At 38.3% G+C, this 27,773-nt stretch overlaps 1 protein-coding gene across 13 annotated transcripts in view; it reads right to left on the reverse strand.

The window, feature by feature from the left end:
* Positions 1 to 27,773, reverse strand: part of LOC143039374 (uncharacterized) — a 1,426,499-nt gene that overhangs the window by 427,134 nt on the left and 971,592 nt on the right. For all 13 annotated transcript variants that reach the window (XM_076209287.1, XM_076209284.1, XM_076209291.1 and 10 more), the window contains one exon: positions 10,064 to 10,208. In XM_076209287.1, the coding sequence (XP_076065402.1) occupies positions 10,064 to 10,208 (145 nt within the window). The remainder of the gene's footprint in view (positions 1 to 10,063; positions 10,209 to 27,773) is intronic.

The following is a 27,773-nucleotide window of genomic DNA, read 5'->3' on the forward strand; positions in this document are numbered from 1 at the left end:
ATGTTTGGCAGAACCCCAAGGGAGCCCCTTGCCTCCCTGTATGACCAACTACTATCAAGAACCCCAGAGGAAAGTACCATGTATGCCAACTTAGTGGGTACCAATTTCGAGTTGAGGAAGGTCAGACAAATAGCAAAAGGAAATCTTGAAATAGCACAGGGTAACTATAAGGATTATTATGATAGGAAATCAGTTAAGAGGGAACTAAAAGTCAGAGAATATGTGCTTGTGCTGTCCCCTCAGAGAACATCATAGCATCCAAAATATGAGGGACCATTCAAAGTGCTTGAGAGAAAAGGGGGTCATAATTATGTTTTGAGAAACACGATGAGGAGGTCTGGGGTGCAACAAGCACATATTAACCTTCTGAAAGAATTCAAGGGAATGGTAGAGGAAGAAGCGATTGGCATGGTTGAGACAGGGCAAACTGATGGGAGCCTTGATTCAGATATCGGGGATCTAACCTTCTTTTATGATTTGGGCAGATCATCAGACACCAGTGAGGCATTGGAGGAATCTTTGTCATCACTGGAGGGAGAGATGCTGGAAGAGGTTAGAGCACTTCTCTGTAAGAATGTCTAGATATTTTCCTCAAACTCCACTGTTACTCAAGCAATATATCATGATGTCATCCTAGAAGATGGAGCCAAGCCAGAGAAGCAGACACCATACAGATTGTCGCCCCAGAAAAGAATCATGGAGGAGGAAGTAAGGCAACTCATGGATCAAGGGTTAGTGGAACCTAAACACTAGTCCCTGGGCCTCGCCAGCCGTGCTGGTACCAAAATCTGGAGGTGAGTGGAGGTTATGTGTTGATTACAGGAAGGTGAGTGCAGTCACTAAAGCGGATCCTTACCCTCTCCCCAGAATAGATGATCTCACTGAGGAGGTCCCTGGTGCAAAATTTTTGTCCAAATTGTATTTGATGAAGAGATATCATCAGATCCCCCTTACAAGTAGGGCTACTGAGGTATCCGCTTTTGTTACCCCACATGGGCACTTTCAATATAAAGTGACCCCATTTGGGATGAAAAATAGTGGAACATCCTTCCAGCGCCTCATCAATTGGCTAGTTGAGGGGTTGCTGGGTGTCAGGGCATACTCAGACAACATAGTAGTGTTCTCTAACACATGGAGTGATCACATGCACAGGTTGAGGAATTTATTTGACAGACTGGCACAAGCCCATTTCACTGTGAACCTAAAGAAGGCCTTTGGGAGGAGTACTATTGATTACCTGGGACACCAAGTTAGCCAGAATTGCATCACGGCATTAGAGGCCAGAGTGAAAGACATCATGGACTTCCAGATCCCAAAGATGAAGAGAGGCAGCAGAAGATTCATGGGCATGCTTGGATTCTATCAGAGGTATTATCCAAACCTTGCAAAGGTAGCCGCTCCTTTAACCTGCATGCTCTCTTATAATCATTTCAGGTGGGATGAGGGCACTGATGCAGCCATTGACGAATACAAGAAACTTCTCTCAGGTCATCCTGTCTTGATAGCCCCAGATTATAGTAAGGATAGTGTCATGAGACCCATCTCATTTATGTCTCAGATTCTCAAGCAGTATCAAACACGGTATTCTACCATTGAGAGGGAGGCCCTCAGCCTCATATTAGCCTTAAAGAAATTCCATATATTCCTAGATAAGTAATAATCCTAAGTGACCATAACCCATTATAGATGGTAAGACAAAAAATGACAGATTGGCCAGATGGGGATTAGCACTCCAGGGGTATGATCTAAGTATTCAACATATTCCAGGAAAATCAAAATGCTCAGGTCTTGTTTCACAGGTCTGAACATTTTTCTCTGGTGAAGGGGGATATATGTCATGTTACTGACAATGGACATGGGCATCACACACACAGATCACATGGAAGGCTTGGAAGCCGGCAACAAAGGACTACAAATTCGAGGCCTCCTGCCATCAGAGGTCAGAGGGCATGTAAATCAAATGACAAATCAAAGTAGGACCCTTACTTCTATGCCCTGTTGTTTATATGTTTTAGATAAGTATTAGTGACTATACTGTAAGCCCTCTTCACACAAAAATAAAGATATAGGTAAATTGAAATAGAAAATAGAAATAGGATAGGTCACATTGGTATACATTGGCACCTGTGCCATGGCACTGGTGTTGTATGGCTGTAGTATAAAAAAGATGCGAGGGCACTTTTGAGCTCCCCTGATTACTGCGCTCGCACTCTGCTCACACCGACTTAACTGTAAGTACAAGCCATATTGTAATCAAATTTACATATTAAATTTAGTGCTTGCACTCTAGTGCCTTTTCCTTACCCAGTGAATTTTAATTGATTATAAGAGGCTAAGTGTCATACTGGGACCTGGATTGCAGGAACTACTCGAGTCATGGCTTATGATTCAATGTACCAACTCAAATACAGGGCCTAGCATGTGACAACAGGCAGTCCTCAAGTCCTCTGGCACTCTACCATCTTTTAGACAAACATTAGATAACTTCACCAGCCACCCTACCATCACTGTACCTCCCTTTTTTAGACACTCCACAACACCCATCTAACCCAGGTGCTTTATCTGCTCTCATCGTTTTAATAACTGTTTTCATTTCATTTTTCCTTATTTCTCCTTCATTTTCCTAATTCATCACTCATTTTCTTACCACTTCCCACTGCAACTACCTTTCCCTCCCTATCCTCATTCACATTTAGCAACTCCCTAAAATACTCTGCCCATCTTCTTCTTACTGCCATCTCTTCCATTATTATCTATTTGCACCTTTTACCTTTTCTTCTCTACTTGATTCGATCCTCTTCCTCTGTTAATTTCTTTCCAAGACATCTTTTTATTACTTTAAAAATTTTCTGTCTTACTCTTAGCCCATTTCACACCTGCTCTCCTCTTTGCCTCTGTTATCTTATGCTTTACTTCTTCTTTTTTCTTTGTATCTCTTATGTGATTCTCTCATCCTATTTTGTAACCAATCTATGAATGCTTGTTTCTTCTCTTCTACAACCTTCTTTGTTTCATCATCCCACCACTCACTAACCTTCTGTTTCCTCCTGTCCTCCTTGTTCCACACACTATCTTTGCACACCTTGTAACTCCCTCCTTGAAACATCCCCATTCCTCCTCCACTCCTAGTTCTATTCTATCCTTCACTCCCTCCCACTTTTCTCTAAGCTTCTAAGGCCAGTGTTAACCTATGGCTCAGAATCCTATTCATTGACAACAAAACTAAGAGTGAACTCCAAGCAGTTGAAATGAGAAATTTACATCTAATTAAAGGTGTAACTATGATAGACTGTAGAAGAAATGTTGATATCCAGAAGGAACTCAATGTGGAATAGAACCAATAATAATATTTGTGGAGAAAAATTCAACTGAGGTAGTATGGATGTATGATGAGGATGGACATGGAAAGATATCCACCAAGGTACTACCGGTAAACATCGAGAGGGAAAAGACTGATGGGAAGACCCAAAAGAAGGTGGAGAGATGGAATCAGAGAAGCAATAGAAAGAAGAGGGGAGAACATGAAGGCAATTGAAGATGAAGAGAGATACAGAGATCATCCCCGATGAAGAGAGATACAGAGATCATCCCCGATGAAGAAACTTCATAGGGTATCACAATTGACAGGACAACTACCCTACCTGGGATATGGTATGGTGAGAATATTCTGAGGTATAGATGTGGGGTTGTGTTTGAGTGTGTCATGTTGTCTGATGAGGCCTTGGATTTCTGGTGTGAAATTTGGGTTGTGTGATTTTCTGTTGCCTCTGGGGATGTATTTCTTGTCTACATTTTGTATGGTTGTATTGAAAATGTGCACTGCACTGTCCATGTCTGTGATTTGTGTACTGTTCATTATCTTGAAGTGTTGTTCTATATCTTCAGTGAAAGTTTCTTAGTTTGCTCTTTTGTAGTTGGTGTATGTGTGTCTGTGGCCAACTGGAGTTTATCATGTTTTGGTGGTGTTGATGACTGGAAGGTAGTTAGATCCAAGGGCTATGACCACCTTCCAAGAAGATGCTGGGGTTAAACAGAGGGAACAGAAACTGATGTCTGGAGAGGAGAGGGTGAATAAGGCTTGATGGGGGATAAGCATTTTACCTATTTGTATTTAACAGAATGAGAGCTATGCTTATAGAGACCTGTTTTTGTATTTTTCCACATCCAGTTTGTTCTTAAAATCATGTATAGTTTTGGCACTCACTGTTTCCCCATTTAGTTTGTTCCAGACATCAATCACTCTATGTGGGAAGCTATTTTTTTCACATCTCTTCTGTAACTGTCCTTCTTTAGGTTCTTCTCATGTCCTCTTGTTTCTCTTCTGTCCCATTTTAATATGTCATCTCTACCAAGAACTTCCATCCCTTTCATAATTCTGTAAATAGTTAGCAAATCACCTCCTTCTCTTTTCTGTTCCAGCTCTTTGAATTATATATATATATATATATATATATATATATATATATATATATTTTTTTTTTTTTTTTTTTTTTTTTTTTTTTTTTACTAGGTGCCCATAGTGTCACAGCATACTCCAATTTAGGTCTTATTAGTGTAACCACTATTTTCTTTACCATTTTTTTTATCCAAGTAGTCGAAGGTCACTTTCATTGATCTTAATAAGTTAAAAGTCTCTCCAACTAGTTTATTGACATGTTTATCAGGTGTCAAGTCACTTGAGATAATTACTGCCAGGTCCCTTCGGAGTCGACTTTTTTGACTTCCTTGGTACCAATTTTATATTGACCCAATATTCTATTTTTGCATTTTCCAAATTCCATTATACTGCATTTCTTAATGTTAAAGTTCACTTCACACCTCTGACTCCATTCCCATATTTTGTCTAGGTCTTCTTGTAGCGATCTGCAGTCTTCTTCTATGCTTACTCTCTTAAGTAGTTTGGCATCATCACCAAAGAAGTTCATGTAACACTTCACTCCATCATCCATATCATTTATATATATGTGTGTGATTAAGTGTGTTGTTAATGATAGTTAGTGAGTCAAGTCTTGTCTGTACATCAAAACCTTTGTGTTGGAGTTGTTGACATACCATGCCAACAACTTGGTGTTGAAATTGCTACCTAGGACAAAGTTGGGGATGGTGGTGAATTGGTTGAGAATGGGCTTAAAGTTGTCTGGAACTATGGGGGATGAATGGAGGGGGATGTACAAGTTAACTATTGTGACTGTGGATTTGTTACCTGTTTGGATTTGGATTGATTGGGTTTCAGTGGAGCTGTCAGTGATAGGGAGGAGGTATTTGGTTGTGGTACTTGTGTCAACAAAATAGATGGATTGGTAGATTAGTGTGATGAGTCCAATGCCATTACCATCACTCCAGTTTTTTCTGATGGTGGTGAAATTATAATTTGATGATATTTTTTCTTGTATGATGGCTTTGAGTGAAACTAAAATGAAAGGAAAGGGCAACTGTGAGTTTGGGAGTGTAGCTGGGAGGTACTCAGGAGTGAAGAGGGGACGAGGGAGAGAAGGGGTGGCTATACTAGTAAGTGAAGAGATAAGTAAGCAGGTAGTGGAGTAGAAGGAGGTGTCATCAAGGTTGATGTGGATGAAGGTGAAGCTGGGAAAGGAGATGTGGGTTTTTGTAAGTGCGTATGGGCCTGGTAGTGAGAAGTGAATAGAGGAAAGGGAGGCTTTTTGGGTAGATATAAATGAGTGCATAGAGGGATTAGGGAGAAATGTCAATGTAGTTGTATTGGGAGACCTAAATACTAGGGTAGGAAATTATCCAATTGACAGAGTGATTGGGAAGTATGGAGTTCCAGGTAAAAATCGTAGTGGAGAAATGATGGTGGAGATGTGTCTTGAATGAGAGTTGATGATAGCAAATACAATGTTTCGGAAGAAAGTCAAGCATAAGTACACATGGGTGAGGGTGGTGGATGGAAGGGTGGTAGATAGAGTGTTAATGGACTATATAGTGGTGACCAGGAGTATAATAGGAAGAGTTAAGGATGTACATGTTCTAAGGGGAGAGAGTGGGGGAATATCAGATCATTTTCTGGTGGAAGGTAAATTGAGAGTGGAGAATAGGTGGAGAAAGAGGAAAAGGGCAGAAGGTAGGGAGGTACTTAGAGTGAACTGCTTAAATGAGGACAAAATGGAAAACGGGTATAAGAAGAAGTTGAGAGAAGAGTGGGAGAGAGTAAAGGATAGAGTAGAACTAGGAGTGGAGGAGGAATGGGGATGGTTCAAGGAGGGAGTCATAAGGTGTGCAAAGACGGTGTGTGGAACAAGGAGGGCGGGAGGAAATAGAAGGAAGGGTAGTGAGTGGTGGGATGAGGAAGCAAAGAAGGCTGTAGAAGAGAAGAAGCAGGCATTCATAGATTGGCTACAAATTAGGACGAGAGAATTATATGAGAGGTACAAAGTAAAGAGAAAGGAAGTTAAGCATAAGATAAAGGAAGCAAAGAGGAGAGCAGATGGGAAATGGGGAAAGAGTATGACAGAAAATTTTGAAAGTAATAAAAAGATGATTTGGAAGGAAATTAAAAGAGGAAAAGGAGGCGAATCAAGTAGAGAAGAAAAGGTAAAAGGTGCAGATGGAGAGATGATAATGGAAGAGAAGGCAGTGAGAAGAAGGTGGGCAGAGTATTTTAGGGAGCTGCTAAATGTGAAGGAGGATAGGGAGGGAAAGGTAGTTGCAGTGGGAAGCGCTAGGAAAATGAGATTGATTAGTGAGGAAAATGGAGGAGAAACAGGGAAAGATGAAGTAAAAGCAGCTGTTAAGGTGATGAGAGCAGGTAAGGCACCTGGTTTGGATGGATGCCATGCAGAATGTCTGAAGAAAGGAGGTACAGTTATGGTGGACTGGCTGGTGAGGTTATTTAATGTTTGTTTAACCCCTTCCATACGGTGCCGCACACGTAGGCGTCATGAGGAGCAAGTGGATTCGCGACGCTGCCATATCGGCGTCTTGATTATATTTATTGTAGTCGCCCCTGTGTTTTTACATTCTCCCAAATGCGCCCTAAATCCCATTCTCTGTGGTTTTCAAAATTCGCGGGTGAAAGAGAGAACGATCGATATAAGCGGCGACTATATTTTATGACGCGAATATTATTTCGTTACGTCGTACGGCTGGCATTGGCTGCTGCCCGCGAGATTTAAGTCCCGTATTGAAGTGGTTAAGAGAGGGTAGAGTGCCGGAGGACTGGAGGAGTGCCTGTATAGTTCCACTTTACAAGGGAAAAGGGGACAAGTGTGAGTGTAGTAGTTACAGTGGGATCAGCTTGTTGATTGTAGTTGGGAAGGCTTATGGGAGGGTCTTGATTGAGAGGATTAGGAGAGGAACAGAGGGAGTAATTGGTGAGGAACAGTGTGGTTTTAGGACAGGTAGGGGATGTGTAGATCAGATTTTTGTGGTAAGACAGATATGTGAGAAAGCTATAGGAAAAGGTAAGGATGTTTTTGGGGCTTCTATGGATCTGGAAAAGGCTTACGACAGGGTAGAAGGAGGGCAGCTGTGGGAGGTACTGCAGATATATGGGATAGGAGGAAAGCTGTTAAGAGAAGTCTGGAGTTTTTAGTGTGTTAGGATTAGAAATGGAGAGAGTGAATGGTTTGAGGTAAAGGTGGGACTTCGTCAGGGGTGTGTTATGTCGCCCTGGCTGTTCAATCTTTACATGGATGGGGTGGTGCAAGAGGTGAATGCAAGGGTAGTGGGTCAGGTGTTGGAGATCATTAAAGAAAATGGAGAAAAGTGGGGGGTGAGCCAGATGTTGTTTGCTGACGACAATGCGCTTGTAGCAGGATCAGAGGAGGGATTGAGGAAGTTAGTGACAGAGTTTGAGAAGGTGTGTGAAAGAAGGAAGCTGAAGATGAATGTGGGCAAAAGTAAGGTGATGAGATGTACAAGGGGAGAAAGTGACAACAGGCTGGAAGTGAGCATTAAGAGTGAGAAACTGGAGGAAGTGGATAGTTCCAGATACTTGGGTGCGAATGTGACAGGAAAGGGAGGAGTGGGGGGTGGAGGTAGAATGTAGATTGAGAGAAGCGAGTAAATGCCTTGGTGGATTATAAAGTGTAATGAGAAATCGACATCTGGGAATGGATGCTAAGATGAGGTTATATGGAGTGATTGTGCCAACAGCAATGTATGGGGCAGTAACATGGAACATGAGAGAGGAAGAGAGAAGGAGTTTGAATGTATTTACCTAGTTGTATTTTACGGGAAGGGGAGCTTTTTTTTTGTTTGAGATGAAATGTCTCAGAAGTATGATAGGGGTTACTAGGCTGGATAGAGTGAGAAATGAGGAGGTGAGGAGGAGAACAGGGGTGGAAAGGGAGTTTGGAGATAGGATTGATGAAAGAGTATTAGGATGGTTTGGACACATAGAAAGAATGCGTTAAGAAAGATTAGTAAAAGAAGTGTGGAAGGCAGAGGTGGAAGGAGTGAATATGAGGGGGCGTCCTAGGATGAGATGGATGGATGGGGTGAAAGGGGCTTTACTAAAGAGAGGAATGTCTGTAGAGGAAGGATGGGAGAGGACAGAAGATAGGGGTGAATGGAGAAGGTTTGTGTATAGATGATGCTGTGATGCATGAGGGGGAGTGGATGGGGGATGGGGGGTGAGGAAGTATGTACGAGAAAAAATTTGACGCAGCCCAAAGGGATTTCTCCCTGGCTTCTCCTTTTCTGCATGAGGGGACGGAGAGGGCGGTCACCAAATTTATGAAGCGGCCTTGCTGTGGATGTGCTGTGTCTTGCGACACTGCTTCTGACCCAGGGCAGTGGACAGGATGCAGGGATGACCCGTCATCCAGGAGGTGCCAAGATAGGAGGGAAGGAGGAGGGTGGAGGGGAGTGGAATATATGGGAAATGAAATGGGTGGGAGTGATTTCTATGACTTTTTCCTTTTGGCTACCTCCCGTGTAAGGGGGAAAAAGCCTTTGGTACATGTATGTATATATATATATGATGACGACATTTAAGTTGTGCTGTTTGAAGAAGTTTTTTTTTTTTTTTTTTTTTTTTATGCCATCAGTGTTAACTTGTAAGATTGGATGTTGTGTGTTCTATATGTGTTGTAGGTTGCTGTATGGGGTTGGGGTATGGGGGGAGGATCAGGATCAGGGTTAGGAGGAGGATCAGGATCAGGGTCATAAGGAGCAGGAGGGGAGTGGATGGGGAGTAAATTAGGGTAAAGGGTAGTGCAAGGGTGGGGTGTGGGCAAGGATGCAGGCTGGAGGTGAAGTGAGGATGAAGTTATGAGTGGTCATGAGGAACAGGGCAAGGTGTTTGTGTAGTGTTTTATGTTGGCAAATGTTGTACAAAAGAGGTGGGCCCAGTTTTTGCATGAATTGCACTGAACTGAGCCCTATGTCTGACAGTTCATGGTAACAAATTTGGAGAATGTCGGACAAGTTTAATTTATGATGGGTCCAGGGTTGCTCTCCACATCTCTGGCTAATAGGAGAACAGGGATGATCACCAGAGGATCACCCCTCAGTGTTGAAGGTGTACTTTTGGGTAAGGGTTGTGGTACTTGCCTTAGTAATCAATGCTGCTCCCAGGGATCTGTGCCACCCATGGGAGTGGCAAGGGCTTACTGTGGCAGTTTGGCCCCCAACATTTTCCATGCTACCACACCAGGACCTATTGGGATGGTTTGGGCATATAGAAAGAACAAGTAATGAAAGACTGGGAGGGATGGGAATGGGCAAGAGATAGGTGTGAGTGGAGGGGTTGTGAATAAATGAGGAAATGGAGTGGCCCAAAGAAAATTTCTTCTTGTCTGCTCTGTGTTTTTTCAAGTGTATGAGTGGGAAGGTTGCCATGAGTGGTGGGGCAAACCAGCTTTAGCTGTTAGGCCCTGCTGTGGAGGTGGTGTGTCTTGCTGTATTACCTCTAAACAAGCAATGGATGGGGACTGGGATAACTCCTTCATCCATAAGGAGCTGTGAAGGGAGGGACAACAAATGGGATTTTGGATGGGTGTGGACTGGGTGTAGGGTGAGAATATGTTTTGAATTAGCCACACCCTTATAATGGGGAAAGAGCCTTTTGGTATAAGTGTGTGTGTGTATCTATACTTACACAACATGTGATCTAACTGCTTCTCTGTTAGAGTTTCTGAGGTCTTCATATATACAACTTGGCGCTCTTCTAAAGAAAAAGTCTTCTTCTTTGGCTTAGAAGGTTCTTGTGCTAGTCTGGGTATATCTTCAGCATCTTCTGCCTTCTGCAAAAGAATAACAATAGAATACATTATTAAAAGAAGCAAATAAATGTCTGTTTGGAATAAAAATTTATATAACATATAGTTATTTGGAGATGGCAAAGAAGATGATATGAAGGACTGACTATAGCCATGGCACTGTACAGAGCTGTAATAATTTGAAGAGCATATAATCGTACAAATTACTATGTAGTACATAAAAGCTAGGGTCTAAGTTAATCAGCTGAGTCAATACTCTTTTATGTCATAATAGAATGCTGACCGTCTATCTACCTATATACAGGTACACCTCATCTTAAGTCATTTCGAGTCAAGTCACTTTTGAAAATACATCAGTTTTCCTTAATCCCCCTTGCTCTGGGTTTTCAAGGCCAGGAATGTGGCTTGGGAAAAGTGAAAAAATATATATATATATATATATATATATATATATATATATATATATATACAAGCACCCGGACCTGGCTTTGCCAGGTGTGCTTAGCCTGCGGCTTCGCGCCCTGCCCGTAATGTACAAAAATGGGAAAATAAAAGAGTAACAATAAATTCCATAATTTTATTTAGACCTACTATGATTTTGTACATGAAAAATACATTAAACACATAAGTGGAAATTCAAATCTTCCTTCTCTCTCTAACGATGTCCCTCAGTGAAAGGTCTTTAGAATAATCCACTGTGTAAATTTCTTCAGGCATAATCATGGCTACGGCTTCTTCTTCTGTCTTACTGAAAATTGATCTTGGAATGCACCCGATGGATTGATCAGGTTCTTCTTCCCCTATTTGCGAAGGAGTCTTCAAAATCTCCCGAAAGGAGTCTTCAGTCTCCAAAAGGAGTCGTCAAAGTCTACTGACGTTGTCATCAAATTCTCCCCTCGTCTATCTCTCTGTTTCTCTTTCTCGTAAGGTCAATCATAAAGGCAATAAAATTTTGGAAGGTAGTCATAAAAACGCCAGGAAATTTTCAAAACTGAAAAACTTTATTTATGTATATAGACTCTCTTGGCAATATTTCGTAAAGATTCTCTTAGCAATATTTCATAAAGATTCTCTTGTTAAATTTCGTAAAGATTCTCTTGTTAACATTTGGTAAAGATTCTCTTGGCAATATTTCGTTAAATATTTTCTCATTAATATTTAGTTAAGATTCTTTTGTCAGAATTCCGTAAAGATTCTCTTTTTCTTGTTAGCACCACTTTCTTTTTCCATGGTAATATTATCAACGTATTAGATTAACACACGGAGAGCTTACAGGCGTCTGAGTCAGATGTGTCCCCGGGAGTTAGTGTTTCCGGTGATGACTCATTTCCGGAGTAGGAGGTTGGAAGGTTTAGAGAGAAATATTTTTTTATGTATATATATATATATATATATATATATATATATATATCACAATAATGTCGTAGCACATTAGTAAAATAAACTTTCATCCCACCATCAGAAAAGAAGACACTAACACTGAAAGTTCTGTATATTTCAATCACTGTGATCCTCTTCAGCAGATTGAAGAGGATCACAGTTATTGATCGAAATATACAGAAGTTTTGGTGTTAGTGTCTTCTTTTCCGACAGTGGGATAAAAGTTTATATATATATATATATATATATATATATATATATATCTACACACACACACACACACACACACTTTCAATGAACGGACGGCTTGAAGAACGTTCTGAAGAAAAGTGAAGATTGTGGATCCCAACACAAAGAGAAGTGCCTTTTTGTATTTGCAGGGTGGGGGGAAATTGCTCGTGGGGTAGTGGGAAAGTAAGGAAAGAGGAGAGGGGGAGGGATTGCTGGGGAAATGGAAGGTAATGAGGAAGTGGAGGAAATGGCCCTGACGGGCCGCCATAAGGTAGACAAACGACCCGAAGACGAGTTGGATGATGACGACATGTCTAATAGGAATGTGAAGATTAGAGGTATAGATAGGAGCAATATAGCAGAAAGTGATGAGAATATTTTCAAGGGATTTAAAGAGGGTGGGGGGGACACAACCCCCCCCCGACTGACAAGACTAGAGAAGAAGGTTGATAAGGTGATCGAGGACTTGGAGAGTAGGTTAGGTCATATGAACACCATTTTACAAAGGGTTGAAAGATTGGAAGAACTGGAAAAGGCGAATAAAAACTTAACTGATGAAATAGAAGACCTAAAAAGACAGTTAAGAGAGGTAAAGGTGGAGAATGAGGAATTGAAGAAGAATAGTAAAGAAAACAGAGAAACGATAGCTAAAGAAAGTAAAAATTGGAAGAAAACCCAAGAAGGAAATAAGGTTTCATTCACTGACATAGTCAAACAGCAATTGAAAGAACATACTGAAGACTCAGTTATTAAAGTGATGAGACAGAAGGAGAATATAGTAAGGGATTTAGCAGACAAGAAGAAATGTATAATTATATTAGGAATGGAAGAGAAACACAACACAGATAGAACCACAAGAATCAAAGAGGAAAATGAAAAAGTAAGCCAATTACTAGAATCAGTTCAAGAAGATGAACCAGAAATTATGAAACAAATCGAAGAGAAATTTAGACTCGGAAAGTATAGCACAGACAAGACCAGACCAATTAAGATTAAATTCAAGTCACAAACAACGGCAGAGAATATCTTATCCAAAACAGGGAAACTAGCAACAAGTGAACAATACAAAAAGATATGGATAAAAAGAGAAATGAATAAAGAGGAAAGAGAGGAAGAAAAGCAGAAAAGACTGGAAGCTAAGGCAAAAAACGAGAACAGAACGGAGTCAGAGAAAGAAAGATTCTATTGGAGAGTAGTGAACATGAAACTAAGGAAGTTCGACATACAAAAGAAAAACATAAGGGAAACAGAGAACACAATGGAAGTGGCAGAAAACTAAGAGTGTCTTACACATATATAGATGGATTAATAACAGGATTGAATGAGCTGAATGATTATTTGAAAGAAAAAGAACCGGACATAATGGGAATTGTAGAAACAAAATTAAAAGGCCCACTACCACCCAACAGTGTAGGACATGATGCATACAATTATTGGATTAGAAACAGAGAGAAAAAGCAAGGGGGTGGAGTTATGTTCCTGACTAAGAAGGATATAAACGTGAAAGGTGTCATATATGGAAAGAATACAGTAGAGATGATTATGATAGAAGTGGAAGACAGAGATAAAAAGAGCAGAAAATTTATGATCAATTATGTGCCTCCGAAAACAGCCTCATGGGAGGAGAGTGAATATAAAAGTATGTTAGAGGACACAAAGATAGCATTAACTAAAATAATGGAAGACGGAGGAAGAATAGTTATGATGGGCGACTTTAATTGCAAAGAAATCTGCTGGGAAGAAATGACAGTAAAGAGTGGTGATGACTCATGGGGAAATGCTCTACTTGAGATGATTACTGACCATTCAATGACACAATGGATACAAGAGAACACTAGGTATAGAAATGAAGAAGAACCATCGAGGCTAGACTTAATAATTACATCTGAACCTAGAATAGTGGACAAGATTGAATATAAAACACCAATAGGTAAAAGTGACCACATATTGATTGAACTGGAACTTAATGAAGAAAAATATATCAAAAGAAATGAACAATATAGAAAAGGAAGAATGATGTATGAAAAAACAAACTTTGATAAAATAAGAGAATTCTTCCAACAAGAAAACTGGGAAGAAATATACAAAGAAGAAACATCAGTGGAAGAGAAATGGAATATTTTGACAAAAATTTACAAAAAAGGAGTGGAAAAGTATGTCCCAAGACAAAAACAAGAAAAAGAATATGTAAAATGCTGGTACAACAAAAGTTGTAGGGAGTTAAAAGACAAAAGAGACAAAGCCTGGACCAGATGGAAAAAAGACAGAAGACCTGAAAAATGGAAAATATATACTGGTTATAGAAATGAATATGTACAAAAGCGCAGAGAGGAAAAAAGAAAATATGAAAAAGATGTTATAGAAAAGTGTAAAGATCAACCAAAACTATTCTACAGATTTGTAAACAATAAACTGAAAAACAAACAAGACTTGGAGAAATTAAGACAAGGAGGAGTTGAATACACTGAGGAAATGGAAATGGCAGAAATTATGAACAAACATTTTAAATCAGTGTTTACAAGGGAAAATATACAACCTGGCCTTCCTTGGGGAGACGGGACTGCTCGGACAGACAGTCTAGGGAACGACAACAACAACAACAACAACAACCTGAAGAGATTGAGTGGAAAGAAAAAGTCCCCCCTATGGAAGAAATAGAAGTAACAAAGAATGAAATATTGACACACTTGGGTAATTTTGATGTCAGAAAATCGCATGGGCCAGATGAAATAGCAAACTGGATTCTGAAAGAATGCAGGAATGAACTGGCAGACAAAATACATAGCATAATAAGCAGTTCCTTAAAAGAAGGAAAAGTTCCAGAAGATTGGAAAAAAGCAAATATAGTACCTATATATAAAGGAGGAAATAAAGAAGAACCTACCAACTATAGACCAGTCTCTCTAACAAGTACAATAGCAAAAATTTGTGAAAGAATTATCAAAAGTAGATGGGTAAAATACTTGGAAAAAAACAACGTACTAAATCCAAGGCAATTTGGATTCAGACAAGGACGATCATGCGTCACCAATTTAATATGTTTCTATTCAAGGCTAATAGATATAATACAAGAAAGAGATGGATGGGCTGATTGTGCATTTCTAGACCTAAAAAAAGCTTTTGACAAAGTACCACATAAGAAGTTGCTTAAGAAATTAGAATATGAAGGAGGAATACAAGGTAAATTGCTAAATTGGATGGAAGACTTTTTGCAAGAAAGAAAAATGAGAGTAGTGATAAGAGATCAGCACTCAAAATGGAATGAAGTAATAAGCGGTGTCCCGCAGGGAACAGTTCTGGCCCCAATAATGTTTGCTATATATATTAATGATATGGATGAAGGAATTGAAAGCTATATGAGCTTCTTTGCAGATGATGCAAAACTACTGAAAAGAGTGAAAACTGAAGAAGATTGTGAATCACTACAGAGAGATCTAAATAAAGTACAAGAATGGAGTAGGAAGTGGGAGATGGAGTTCAATACAAAAAAGTGTAGTATAATGGAATTTGGAAAAAGCAAAAACAGAATAACAGGATCATATAATTTGGGAGAGGAAGGAATAAAAAAAGTAGAAAATGAGAAGGACCTGGGAGTCATTGTTATGAATAATATGTCACCTGAGAAACATATAAATAAGATTTTTGGAGAAACTTATAATTTAATAAGAACAATCAAAGTGGCATTTACATACCTGGATGAAGAAATGGTGAGGAAAATCCTAATCACCCTGATAAGACCAAGATTGGAATATGCAGCAACGATATGGTCACCAAGTACAAAAAAATGTATAAAAAAACTTGAAAGAATACAAAGAGCAATCACAAAACTGGCACCAACACTCTCAAAACTATCATATGAAGAGAGACTACAAAAACTTAAACTACAGACACTAGAGCAAAGAAGAGAGAGAGGAGATTTGATAGCTATTTACAGAATCATGAAAGGCATAGAAATTACTGATAGAGAGAATCTGATTAAATGGGATGACAGAAATACAAGAGGACACGGAAAGAAAATAAAAAAAGACAGCTATAGAAGAGATTTGAAAAAGAACAGCTTTCCTCACAGAGTAATAGACAGTTGGAACAAGTTAGATGAGAAAGTGGTGTGTGCAAAATCAATACATGAATTTAAAAATAGTTTAGATAAAATGAGATATGAAGACGGGACCCCACGAGCATAGCTCCCCTTCCCGTAAAATACAACTAGGTAAATACAACTAGGTAAATACAAAAACTTAAACTACAGACACTAGAGCAAAGAAGAGAGAGAGGAGATTTGATAGCTATTTACAGAATCATGAAAGGCATAGAAATTACTGATAGAGAGAATCTGATCAAATGGGATGACAGAAATACAAGAGGACACGGAAAGAAAATAAAAAAAGACAACTATAGAAGAGATTTGAAAAAGAACAGCTTTCCTCACAAAGTAATAGACAGTTGGAACAAGTTAGATGAGAAAGTGGTGTGTGCAAAAACAATACATGAATTTAAAAATAGTTTAGATAAAATGAGATATGAAGACGGGACCCCACGAGCATAGCTCCCCTTCCCGTAAAATACAACTAGGTAAATACAACTAGGTAAAATACACACATATATATATATATATATGTACAAACAAGCTAGAAATAACTATACAGTACAAGAACTTGCAGAGGTCAAAAGCAACTTTGAAAGAGGTGTTGTAGATAAGTGCAAAGGTAAACCAAAACTGTTTTACAGGTCTATGAATGGCAAATTACGACACAGGCAATAAATTACATAATTGATTTGGGTAATAATGTCTTTGAGGAGGCCTCAACTCAGCAGAAATAATGTATGAAATTTATGGTTTAACAATATCAGTTGTTACTTTAGAGAACTTACCGGTCACTTTGTTTCATCCAACGAAGATTCTCTAAAATTTGTTGCCGTTTTAGAAGTCAGAAATTCTCAACTTGAAGGCCTTCAGAACTGACAATATGGTCCCAAGGAGGAAGGTTTCCAAAAAGAGGTCCTTCTTCGTCCTGAGCTCAGGGTAATCTGATAGTTCCGACGTTAGCATTCACAGTGTTCCAAGGGACTCATACAAGTTCGAAAAGAGCTCAGAAGGCCACGGGTTAAATTTTACCTTAAGTAGTTTCTCAAAGTAATTCCCGATTTATTAAACCGAAATTGTTACATAGATTTAATATACAAAATAAAAGGAGGGGAGTTAAATCGTATCTTATTTGAAGTTATGATAGGTGTGGTTCGAAGTTTTAGGAAAGGCTTCTGAATCAAAGAAAATAATACTTTGAGGGAAAGTTACCGAACTAAGGTAAATACTACGATTCCCAATAACAATTACCACAATCTCCCTGATAACAAAAAGAAAGTGTTTAATGAATACAACACTTTTGAGGAAAATTAATAATAACTTTTTAAGTGCTAGAGACCTTACTTGGTCTCTAGAGGCTAGAGTAGTCTTACAAGAAGGTCTCAAAGAGGTAGGTTCTGGAGCAACACAGTCGTTTTGCAAAGAAATAACCTCCTCCAAGTTTGAGGTCTCTTCAAAGGGCTCCAACTCGCTAGTCTGCAAAATAGGATCCCCAGGGGATTCATCCTCAAGACAGGAATGTAACTCAGCATGGAGCCCTAACGTTGACTTTGATAGAGTTTCCATTGGGTTTAATGACAGAGACTGTACGTATCACATGGTCTTGGTCAGGAAAGGTCTTAACAACACGAACTAGGGGCCAGAAAGGTCTGGTCTTAGAAGGCAGTTTCAAAAAAGCAATGTCACTTTTTTCCCAGCTTCTAGAACTGTGGTACACAGCTCTATCCCTTTCCTTTAAGCTGACCAAGTACTTTGACAGCCATCGTTTCTTAAACTCTTCATAAGAATAATCCCTACAGTCCATGACTAAATTGAGAAGAGAAGGATAATCTTCTGATTCCCATTCAGGTACTTGTTCCAAATTGCCAAACATCAAGGAAGGAATGGTCCTTCCTATAAGGAAATGATTTGGGATAATGACATCTACCTCGTTTTCACAGGAACGATATGTAAGTGGTCTATTGTTCAAAATTTTTTGAACATCGGACAAAAGAGGGATAATCTCGGCCAGGGAAGGAACAGACCTACCCAATACCTTATAGAGACATTGTTTCACCATCTGAATTAACCTTTCCCAAGTGGCATCATACCATGCAGCATAAACAGGGATGGTTCTGTGCTGAACAGGGGAAGTTTTAAACTTCTCTTCAAATTCAGAAGATGATAGAAGTTGTCCAATAATACTTCCCGCTTGTACAAAGGATTTGGTATTATCAGAATAAACTACTGAAGGAATTCCAATCTGTTAGCAAACCTAACAAAAGCCAAAAAAAATTCAGCAGTGGACATAGAATCCACAACTTCCAAATGGACAGCTCTAGTATTGAAACAAGTATATATCAAAATATAAGCCTTGACCTTATCTCCATTTCTGTCTCTCACCCATAAATGCCCCATGTAATTCATACCAGTATAGGCAAAAGGCACACTTAAATTTACTCTAGAGGCAGGTAAAGAGGAAGAAGAAGGTTAATTAACAGCATGGGAATTATATTTCTTACAAACTATATAATCTTTCAAAATGTTTAAAACAGCTTGTCTGGCTTTAAAGATCCAGAATCCATGCATGCGAAGGAAACTGAGAGTAGCTTGCAGTCCCATGTGCATTCCTTGGCAATAGGCAAAGAATATCAAGAGTTAAGTCAAATGATGAGATTTGAACAAAAAAGGGGATTCACAACCTCATATTTGAGGTCAATGTTCTTGTCAATTCTGCCCTTGGACCTTATCAAACCATTCTTGTCCAAGAACAAGTTCATTTGACTTACCAAAGGAGGTATGTCATTAGTATTGGAGTTCTGTAAATAAGCCAATTCAGCAGAGAAGAAATCCCTTTGCATTATTCCCATCAAATAATTAGAAGCGGCCTTAACTGGGTCAGCATTAGACTTCTTAAACAAAAAGACAGCCTTAAAAATCAAATAAGCGTGATGTAAAAGTTTGCTGTAAGAAGAAAACTTTAATACATCAATTAGAGGAGGAGTGTCAACTTGGACAACAGCCGCATTAACAATGTCTCCCTTGATGCTGGAGGGAATACCTCCCAAGTGACCCTTCGGCCATGTATGAGGTGGCAACAACAACCATTGTGGTCCATGAACCCACCAATTGAATTTTTCCTTGAACACCTTAGCACTGCAAGGTTTAGTTATGAAATCAGCCATATTATGTTCAGAAGGAACATAAGTAAAAGAAATAGGAGTATACAGGTAGTCGTCGATGTACGACCTATGCGACTTACGACTGATCGACTTTACGACCACGAGATGGTGCAATAATATCTAACATTTAATAGAGTAATAGAATTGCAATGTTATGCCTGGCAGTGCAGTACATTACTCCGCACGCTAAAATGTTTCCTAATTTTGCATTGCATTTTGTATTTTTGTATGTTTTGCAATTAATAAAATATAAGAAACTTTTTATGCCTAGGCTAGTTTGTTGTCGATAACAATATGTTCGGTACAGTACTTAAACGAAAAGAATGTGTTTTGTTGAAATAAAAAAATCCTAATTTTGCCTTACATTTTGTATTTTTATGTTTTGCCATAAATAAAATGTAACAGTATTTTTTTATGCCTAGTCTGTTGTCAATGACAAAATGTTCGGCACAGCATTTTGTATTTTTATGTTTTGCGATTAATAAAATGTAACAGTAAACTTTGTTTATGCCTAGTCTGTTGTCGATAACAATATTTTCGGTACAGTACGTAAACGAAAAGAATGTGTTTCGAAATATTTTTTTCCTAATTTTGCTTTACAATGATTTTAATGTAACCAACAAAAAAGGATTTGTAGGTCAAAGATGACAGGACTTTATTCAGTATGCGTAGGCCTAGGCTACGTTTCCTAACAAAAATTATAAAAAGTTAATGAATATTAAACAACGTAGCTCAAAGATAATAAGATTTTATTCAGTATGCATACGTTTCCTAAAGAAAGTCTGATGGTAAAATAATACAAAGGTTAACAAATACAGTATTAAATATCATAGGTCAAAGATGATAGGATTTTATTCAATATCCTTAGACCTAGGCTACGTTTCCCAAAGAAAATCAGATGAAATTATAAAAAGGTTAAAAATACTATACAACATAGTTCAAAGATGCTAAGATTATTTCAGTATGCTAAATATACAATATATATATATATATATGTATATATATATATATATATAAAGGGTAATATATACTGTATATATATGTAGACCGACTTGTGTCCAGATCGACTTACGACCTGTCTGTCGGAACCGAACTCGGTCGTAAGTCGACGACTACCTGTACTTGACCATGAAAATTTCCAAAAAATTTGAAATTTCCTTCAATCTATTATTAACAAATACTGTATATTCTTCTTTAGAGCTTTGTTGGTCAGGATCCAAGAAAGGGCAACTTGACTATCAACAAGGAGTACCACAGATTCAACCAGTGGGGGAGACAACAGTCCTTCCTCAAAAATAGTTTTGAGGCATCTTCTTGATAGTAAAGCTGCCATAAGTTCCAAAGAAGGTAATGTTTTTTGTTTAGTAGGAGCCACCTTGACCTTGGCAAATAGAAGAGAGCCTTTAGATTCCTTTAACTCTCTTCTTTCTTGCCCTACATAGATGGCACATCCATAGGCTTCTTTAGAAGCATCAGCAAAAACAAATAATTTAAGGGGAGATTCAGAACAGAAAATTTTCCTTTTAAAGGATAAGTCATTAACCTCCCTAAAGTTTTCACATAGCTTCTTCCATCTTGCAAGCAACTCACTATCCAATTTCCAATCCACCATTTTTTGGCACCTCTCTGTAATGAATTTTTTTCCTTGTAATAACACAGGAGAAAAAAGACCTAATGGATCAAATATAGAAGCCAAAGAAGACAAAACTTGCCTTTTTGTAGGCATCTTTGTTAAGGGAAACATCCTTGATTCTCAAGGTATCATAATTCTTACTATAAATATATCCCAACACCTTTACCTCTTCCTTATTGCAAATGACTTATTGTTCAAGAACAGAAACAATAGTAGTCTGGTTGCATGTCCACTCCCTGAGAGATAAACCTCCATTAAGCATGATCTCATTAATCCTCTCGACCATAGCAAGGAGGGAACGAAATTCATTGGTAGTGTAGACCAGATTGTCTACATAGAATTTATCCTTAATTAAGGAGGCAGTTTAGAGTGTCAGGCTGCATGAAAAGATGATGTTGGATAATGAAGTTCAGTATGAAGGGAGAACAGATGAAACCAAAAATGATAGTACAACCACTCCTCGTTTAACGACGACAGTTGGGACCAGCGCGCCGTCGTTAACCGAATTGGTCGTTAAGTGAAAGTGTATAAATATACGTACATGTACTGTATGTACAATGTCCAGCAATACATGTATCTTTATTTTTGTGTATTTTCCCTCTTTTATACAGTACATTAAAGCTTTATTTACTGTTTATTTACGGTGGTTAGGTTCCTGAAATTACTGTATATGACCAAATCCACGTATGCTGACATTCCATCTTGAATACCAGAGTATTCTTTTAGTTTCGACCATGGGCGCAATATAGCAATAGAAAATAAATTATTAATTTTGTAAATTAAAATGTATCAACGTAATATGCAATTTTGTGGGCGGAAATGAAAGTAGAACATACCTTGCTATAAGAAAATATGCTAATGAACAAACTCAGTAGCATAGGATCGGGACGCCATCTTGTCGTCTGCCAACGTCTCTCATGACGACGACAACGAGGACGAGCCGGATGACATTTAATTTGCAGGTAATGATTTATTAAACACAGGTTAAGTTAGCCTAGTTTAGGTTAGACGAATTTATCCTTTCATTTCTTGACATCGGCATCTATCATAACAAAATCTGTTTTAGCATTTTTTTTTATTTCCGCTCACAAAATTGCATATTACGTTGATACATTATAATTTACAAAATTAATAATTAATTTTCTACTGCTATATTGCGCCCATGGTCGAAACTAAAAATTTACCACTACCAGTATATACTGTACCCCAGTTAGTTTTTGCAGCTTGCAGGATGGTAATGTAGACCTAAGCTTCAGAACACTTTACCTCACAGGTAATATCCACTGTACAAGTTCATTTATAACATCATACAAATTTGCCTCAGCCAACTTAATTATCGTACACGACGTCGTAACTTCGGGAGATTTACGTTAAACGAATATTGGTCTGTCATAAAGCCCGTCATTACTCCGAGTTGTCGTTAACCGAGTAGGTCGTTAAACGAGGAGTGGGTGTATTATATCTGTAAGGAATATATTGGTTGTTAATCCTCCTAAAGAAACAGAACTTATTATGATCACCCTCATCCTTCAAACAGATCTGCAAGAAGGTTCTCATAACATCTGCTAAAATGACAAAATTGTTGGTTCTGAAGTACAACAAGAGAGAGAGGAGGTTGTTCATCAAATCAACTCCAGGGAATGCAGCTTCATTTAAGAAAGGAGTTTTCCTATTTTGAGAGAACAGTTGAAAACAGGTCTTATTTTTGAGGTGGCAAGTTCATCATTCTGAGCACATGTCTATGGGGTATAAAGATTTGGCCAGGGACTCTTTTAGTAACTGGTTCTATAATACCCAAGGCCTCTTGCTAGACAAACACAGCTTCATACTCCTCCCTAAGGCCCTTTTGCTCAAGCTTGTCATAGACCCTTTGTGCCACTGCCAAGGCAATCTTAAGATTTGAGGGAACAAGGTCCACCAAATCCTTTTTCCACTGAATCTTTACATAATAATGTCCATGCTCGAAGGGAATGGACTGTTTAAATTTATCAACTTCCAAAGCCTCAATGTCAGGGGTTTGTTCTTCTTTAATGCCAATGGATTCTAAAGAATAAAAATTATCAGGACCATACTCTACGTTAGAGTTAACAAAGACTTCCTGCAAAGGATCAAATTGTAAACTTAAAGGTTCTAAACAGAAATTGACAAGTGACTTTTCCTTACCTAACCTTTTGAGAGGGAAGTACTTAACAGTCCTTTTAGACTGAGTAAAGGAAATACCCTTCTCAGGTTTCTTTAGAGAAATTCCATTGGTTTTTAAAGAAGAATTATGGAAGATAAGAGAATCCCCATTGTGTTCGTCAATACAATTTAATGAATCAACTCCAAGGTCAGATTCAAGATTTATCCTCAAAGGTTTCTCCTTAAATTTGAAGCTAGCAGAATTTTGTACTTTATTAGAGGGCATTTCAGAAACTCCCTTTATCATTCTCCTTATATAGAAGGGTTTCTCACTAGGAGGGATATATTGAACCCTGGTCCCGTATGGAATGAAACCATCAGCAAGTTTAATAGCCTTGCAAGACGGGCTACCATGTAAGGGGGCTCTCTCAATAGAAAACTGCTGAAAGTTTTGCAGAATGTCATTTCCAATGAGGCCTAAAACCTTCAGTTGATCTCCCTTCACCTTGGGAAAACTAGGGGAAACAAAAAATTCATGATTGTTCATACTTTGGAGTACAGAGGATAATGAAGGAATTTGTATGGACAAGTTGAATCCTTCTATTGCAAAAAACAAACTAAACAGATTCATCCCGGAGGGGGAGTTTTAAGTTTGCAGTGTAATTAAAACCTCTTATTCATTAGAGGTAAACCAAATGAAGAAACCAACTATGGAAATAGGAGGACTTAAATAAGGTCCTACTCTGTCCTCCATCAATTCCTTGTTAATAATGGAAAACTGGGCCCCAGTGTCTAGGAAGAGGCATTGGGCAGTTCTCTTGCCTCTGCTAACAGGAAGGGAAACCAAAGGAACAACTGAATCAGATAAATTATGGAAATTATACATTTTCCCTTCGGAAAGAGGTTACTTGTTAGGCATAGGACACATGGCTCCATGGTGCTCAGATTTGTTACACACAAAACATTTATAAGGCAGAGCGGCCTTTAACCCGGGGCATTCCAAAGAGCCATGTCCATGATTCAAACATCGGTTACACAGTCCTAATTGAGCTGCTCTAGCTTTTCTGTGTTCAAGGGAAATATAGGAAGAACACTTTGAACTTGCATGGTCAGAAGCGGGGCAAAATCTACATCTGAAGATAGACTTCTTAACGGAATCTGGATTGACCTTAAAGGAGTGACTAACTCCCTTGCTAGAATCAACAGGTTTTTTCAAGGAATTTTCCTTGAAGGCAAGGGAGCTGGTAGTATCACTTCGTCTGGGTTTGACGTTAAGGTCATCAGATCCCATTTTAAGTCTAACTAAAACAGATTGATAAACTTCTTTAAGTTGATTAAAATTGGGGTAATTTGAATTAATCACCCGAGACAATTCAATCAAGAAAAATTTAGGTAATTTATTTAAAATTAATTTACTGATCAAAAGGAGGCCCTCGCTTCCAGCCTTAGTAAAGTCAACTCCAATCCCCTTAAGGTCTTGTAGTTTAGAATCTACAGACCTAATGTAACTTTCTGGGTCCTTCAACTTGGAGACCTCAGTTGCATTAATAATAGAAATTAACACCTTGTCCAAGATCTCTTATTAAAAAACAAATCATCAAGAAAAAGGAATGCAGTGTCATAATTAGTATCATCTACAGGTAAATTCTCCGCTAGGTGAAAAGCCTCCCCTTTGAGATACCCTTTGAAATAAATTTATTTCTGACTATTAGTCAGATTGGGAATACCAGCTATGGCATTCTGAAAACCCTTTTTAAAATTGAAGTAGGCAAAGGCATTGTGAGAATTGATCTCAAAGTGTTGAAGAACAATAGGAGGGAGGGGAAGTTTTACAGAATCAACTCAAGTGGATTTGCTAGAATCACCAACTTTAGAACCTTGGACTCCCCTTAATTCTTGTCTCCATTCCTTAACCCCTTCACTCCAGGCCAAAATCTCCGGGCCTTCAACTTGGAGACCTCAATTGCATTAATAATAGAAATTAACACCTTGTCCAAGATCTCTTATTAAAAAACAAATCATCAAGAAAAAGGAATGCAGTGTCATAATTAGTATCATCTACAGGTAAATTCTCTGCTAGGTGAAAAGCCTCCCCTTTGAGATACCCTTTGAAATAAATTTATTTCTGACTATTAGTCAGATTGGGAATACCAGCTATGGCATTCTGAAAACCCTTTTTAAAATTGAAGTAGGCAAAGGCATTGTGAGAATTGATCTCAAAGTGTTGAAGAACAGTAGGAGGGAGGGGAAGTTTTACAGAATCAACTCCAGTGGATTTGCTAGAATCACCAACTTTAGAACCTTGGACTCCCCTTAATTCTTGTCTCCATTCCTTAACCCCGTCACTCTGGGCCAAAATCTCGCAGGCAGCATTAGCTGCCAGACATGCGATGTTGCGTCATAATACTTGCATTATCAAAAATAAAGTCACCGCTGTATTAATCATTTTCTCTTTCACCCATGAATTTTGATAACCATAGAAAATATGATAAAGCCAGTTTACAGAGTATGGGGGTCACACAGGTACAACTATAATAGATATAATCAAGACACCGACGTCGGCATCCTCGCATACCCACTTGCTCCTCATGACGCCTATGTAGGCGTCATCGTATGGAAGGGGTTAAAAGGAGACAATTCTAGGAGGATAGACAGGCAGTAAGACCTGGAATTTTCCATATCCTCATCCCTTCTTTCCTCAGGGAGTAACAAGTACACGTCATCATCAATCGTTTGAATTTCCATGAGGAAATTTTCAATTTGGGATAACATAGGATCAAGTACAGAGATAAATTATCGAGTTGAGAATTTTTTAGAGCCTTTATGTCCTTTGTTATAAGACATTTCTTGTGGGCTCTTTGTCTTCAGACTTTTTTTAAGTCCTCAGACTCAGAAAATGACTTTTCGTTGCTAGTCATTTTGAAACAACAACCCAAACAAACTCGTCCCCAAATCAAGATTGTACAGCTGTTGTACCAAAAACTGTCTTACAGACCAACTAATATGACAGATCTTAGAGAAATTTCATCAAGATAAAATTTAACAACAATTTTTAAACTGAACAGGATAGACGAAACAAGGGAAACCACAATTAGAAACAATAGAGGCCACCAAGTTCAAAGGAACAATTCGATAAACTTCATAAAAATATATGGGAATCATAAGCACCCCCTCAGTGCTGATTACTTTCCATCAAAGAGAAAATAAGGTCCTCAAACGAGGAAATGACCAAAATCTGAACAAACTTGGAATGAGAGAATATTAGGAAGCCAGCCTTCGTGAGTACCTATCGTAACTTTGAATAACAAAGTGCTAGATGGTAGCTTACGACAAAGGGGGAATTATATTAAAGACAAAAGTGACTGGAAAAAATTAAGTTAAATTCAAACATTATAGATTAAATTCTCAAATTAGAGAAGATTAAATTGACTAAATCTAGAGAAGATTAATTCAATGTTTGAGAAGATTAAATCAACAAATTTTAGAGAAGATTAAAGCTATGACAATATCAGTTGTTACTTTAGAGAACTTACCGGTCACTTTGTTTCAACCAACGAGATTCTCTAAAATTTGTTGCCATTTTAGAAGTCAGAAATTCTCAACTTGAAGGCCTTCAGAACTAACGACGTGGTCTCAAGGAGGAAGGTTTCCAAAAAGAGGTCCTTCTTCGTCCTGAGCTCAGGGTAATCTGACAGTTCCAACATTAGCATGCACAGTGTTCCAAGGGACTCATACAAGTTCGAAAAGAGCTCAGAAGGCCACGGGTTAAATTTTACCTTAAGTAGTTTCTCAAAGTAATTCCCGATTTATTAAACCGAAATTGTTACATTGATTTAATATACAAAATAAAAGGAGGGGAGTCTAATCGTATCTTATTTGAAGTTACTATAGGTGTATTCAAAGTTTGAGGAAAGGCTCCTGAATCGAAGAAAATAACACTTTGAGGGAAAGTTACCAAACTAAGGTAAACACTTCGATTCCCAATAACAATTACCACAAATAAAAGTTTTCAACTGGTCTTTACAAAAGAGGAATTCTTTGGAGAAAAGTGATGGAAGCAAGAATGTGGGTTTAGAAGATATAAATGTAGAAATGAGGGAAATGCTCAACCTTTTGGAATCACTGATGTAACAAAAGCTTCAGGAGCTGATGGGATCTCAAATTGGACACTTAAAGAATGTGGGGAACAACTAGCAGACAAGATTCATAGTCTTATTACATGTTCATTGGAAAGGGACAAATGTAGTACCAATTCACACAGGTGGAAGTAAGAAGATACCATTAAACTATAGGCTAATATCATGGACCAGCATAATAGTGAAGTTATGTGGAAGGATTGTGAAAGATTGATGGACCAAATATCTTGAAGAGATGATCATTCTGACTGACAGTGAATTTGGATTCAGATCTGGAAGGTTGTGTGTTGAACATTTTTACTTGAGAATAATTGATGTGCTGCAATAGAGACAGGGGTGGGTGAACTGTGTATATCTCAACCTAGAGAAGGCATGTAACAAAGTCCTCCTTAACTGACTTGTAGAATGTGGAAATTGGAGTACAGTGGAGGACTGAAAGGCACACTACTGGAATGGATGAAAGATTTTTTTAAGGGAAGATAAATGACCACACTAATAAACAATAAGATGTCAAGATGGAGAGTAATAATGTGCAGAGTTCCACAAGGTTCAGTGCTTGCACCAATAATGTTTCTTGTTTATGTCAATATGATGGAAAAAAAAACAAGCCATACCAACATGTTTGCACATGATGCAAAAATCATGAGAAGAGTGAAAAACCAAGAGAAACTATTGAAAAAAATATCTTGACACTACTTTTTCATGGAGCCAAGAATGGGAAATGAAGTTCAATACCAATAAATGCAAAGTACTGGAAATGGGCAATAGCTGCAAAAAATATCCTTAAGTTATTCATAAGGAAGTGAACCTATTACAAAAGCAAAGGAGGAGAAAAATTTGGGA

Source organism: Oratosquilla oratoria, chromosome 26 (assembly GCF_046742065.1).
Source record: "Oratosquilla oratoria isolate Oo_2021 chromosome 26, ASM4674206v1, whole genome shotgun sequence".
Lineage (NCBI taxonomy): Eukaryota > Metazoa > Arthropoda > Malacostraca > Stomatopoda > Squillidae > Oratosquilla > Oratosquilla oratoria.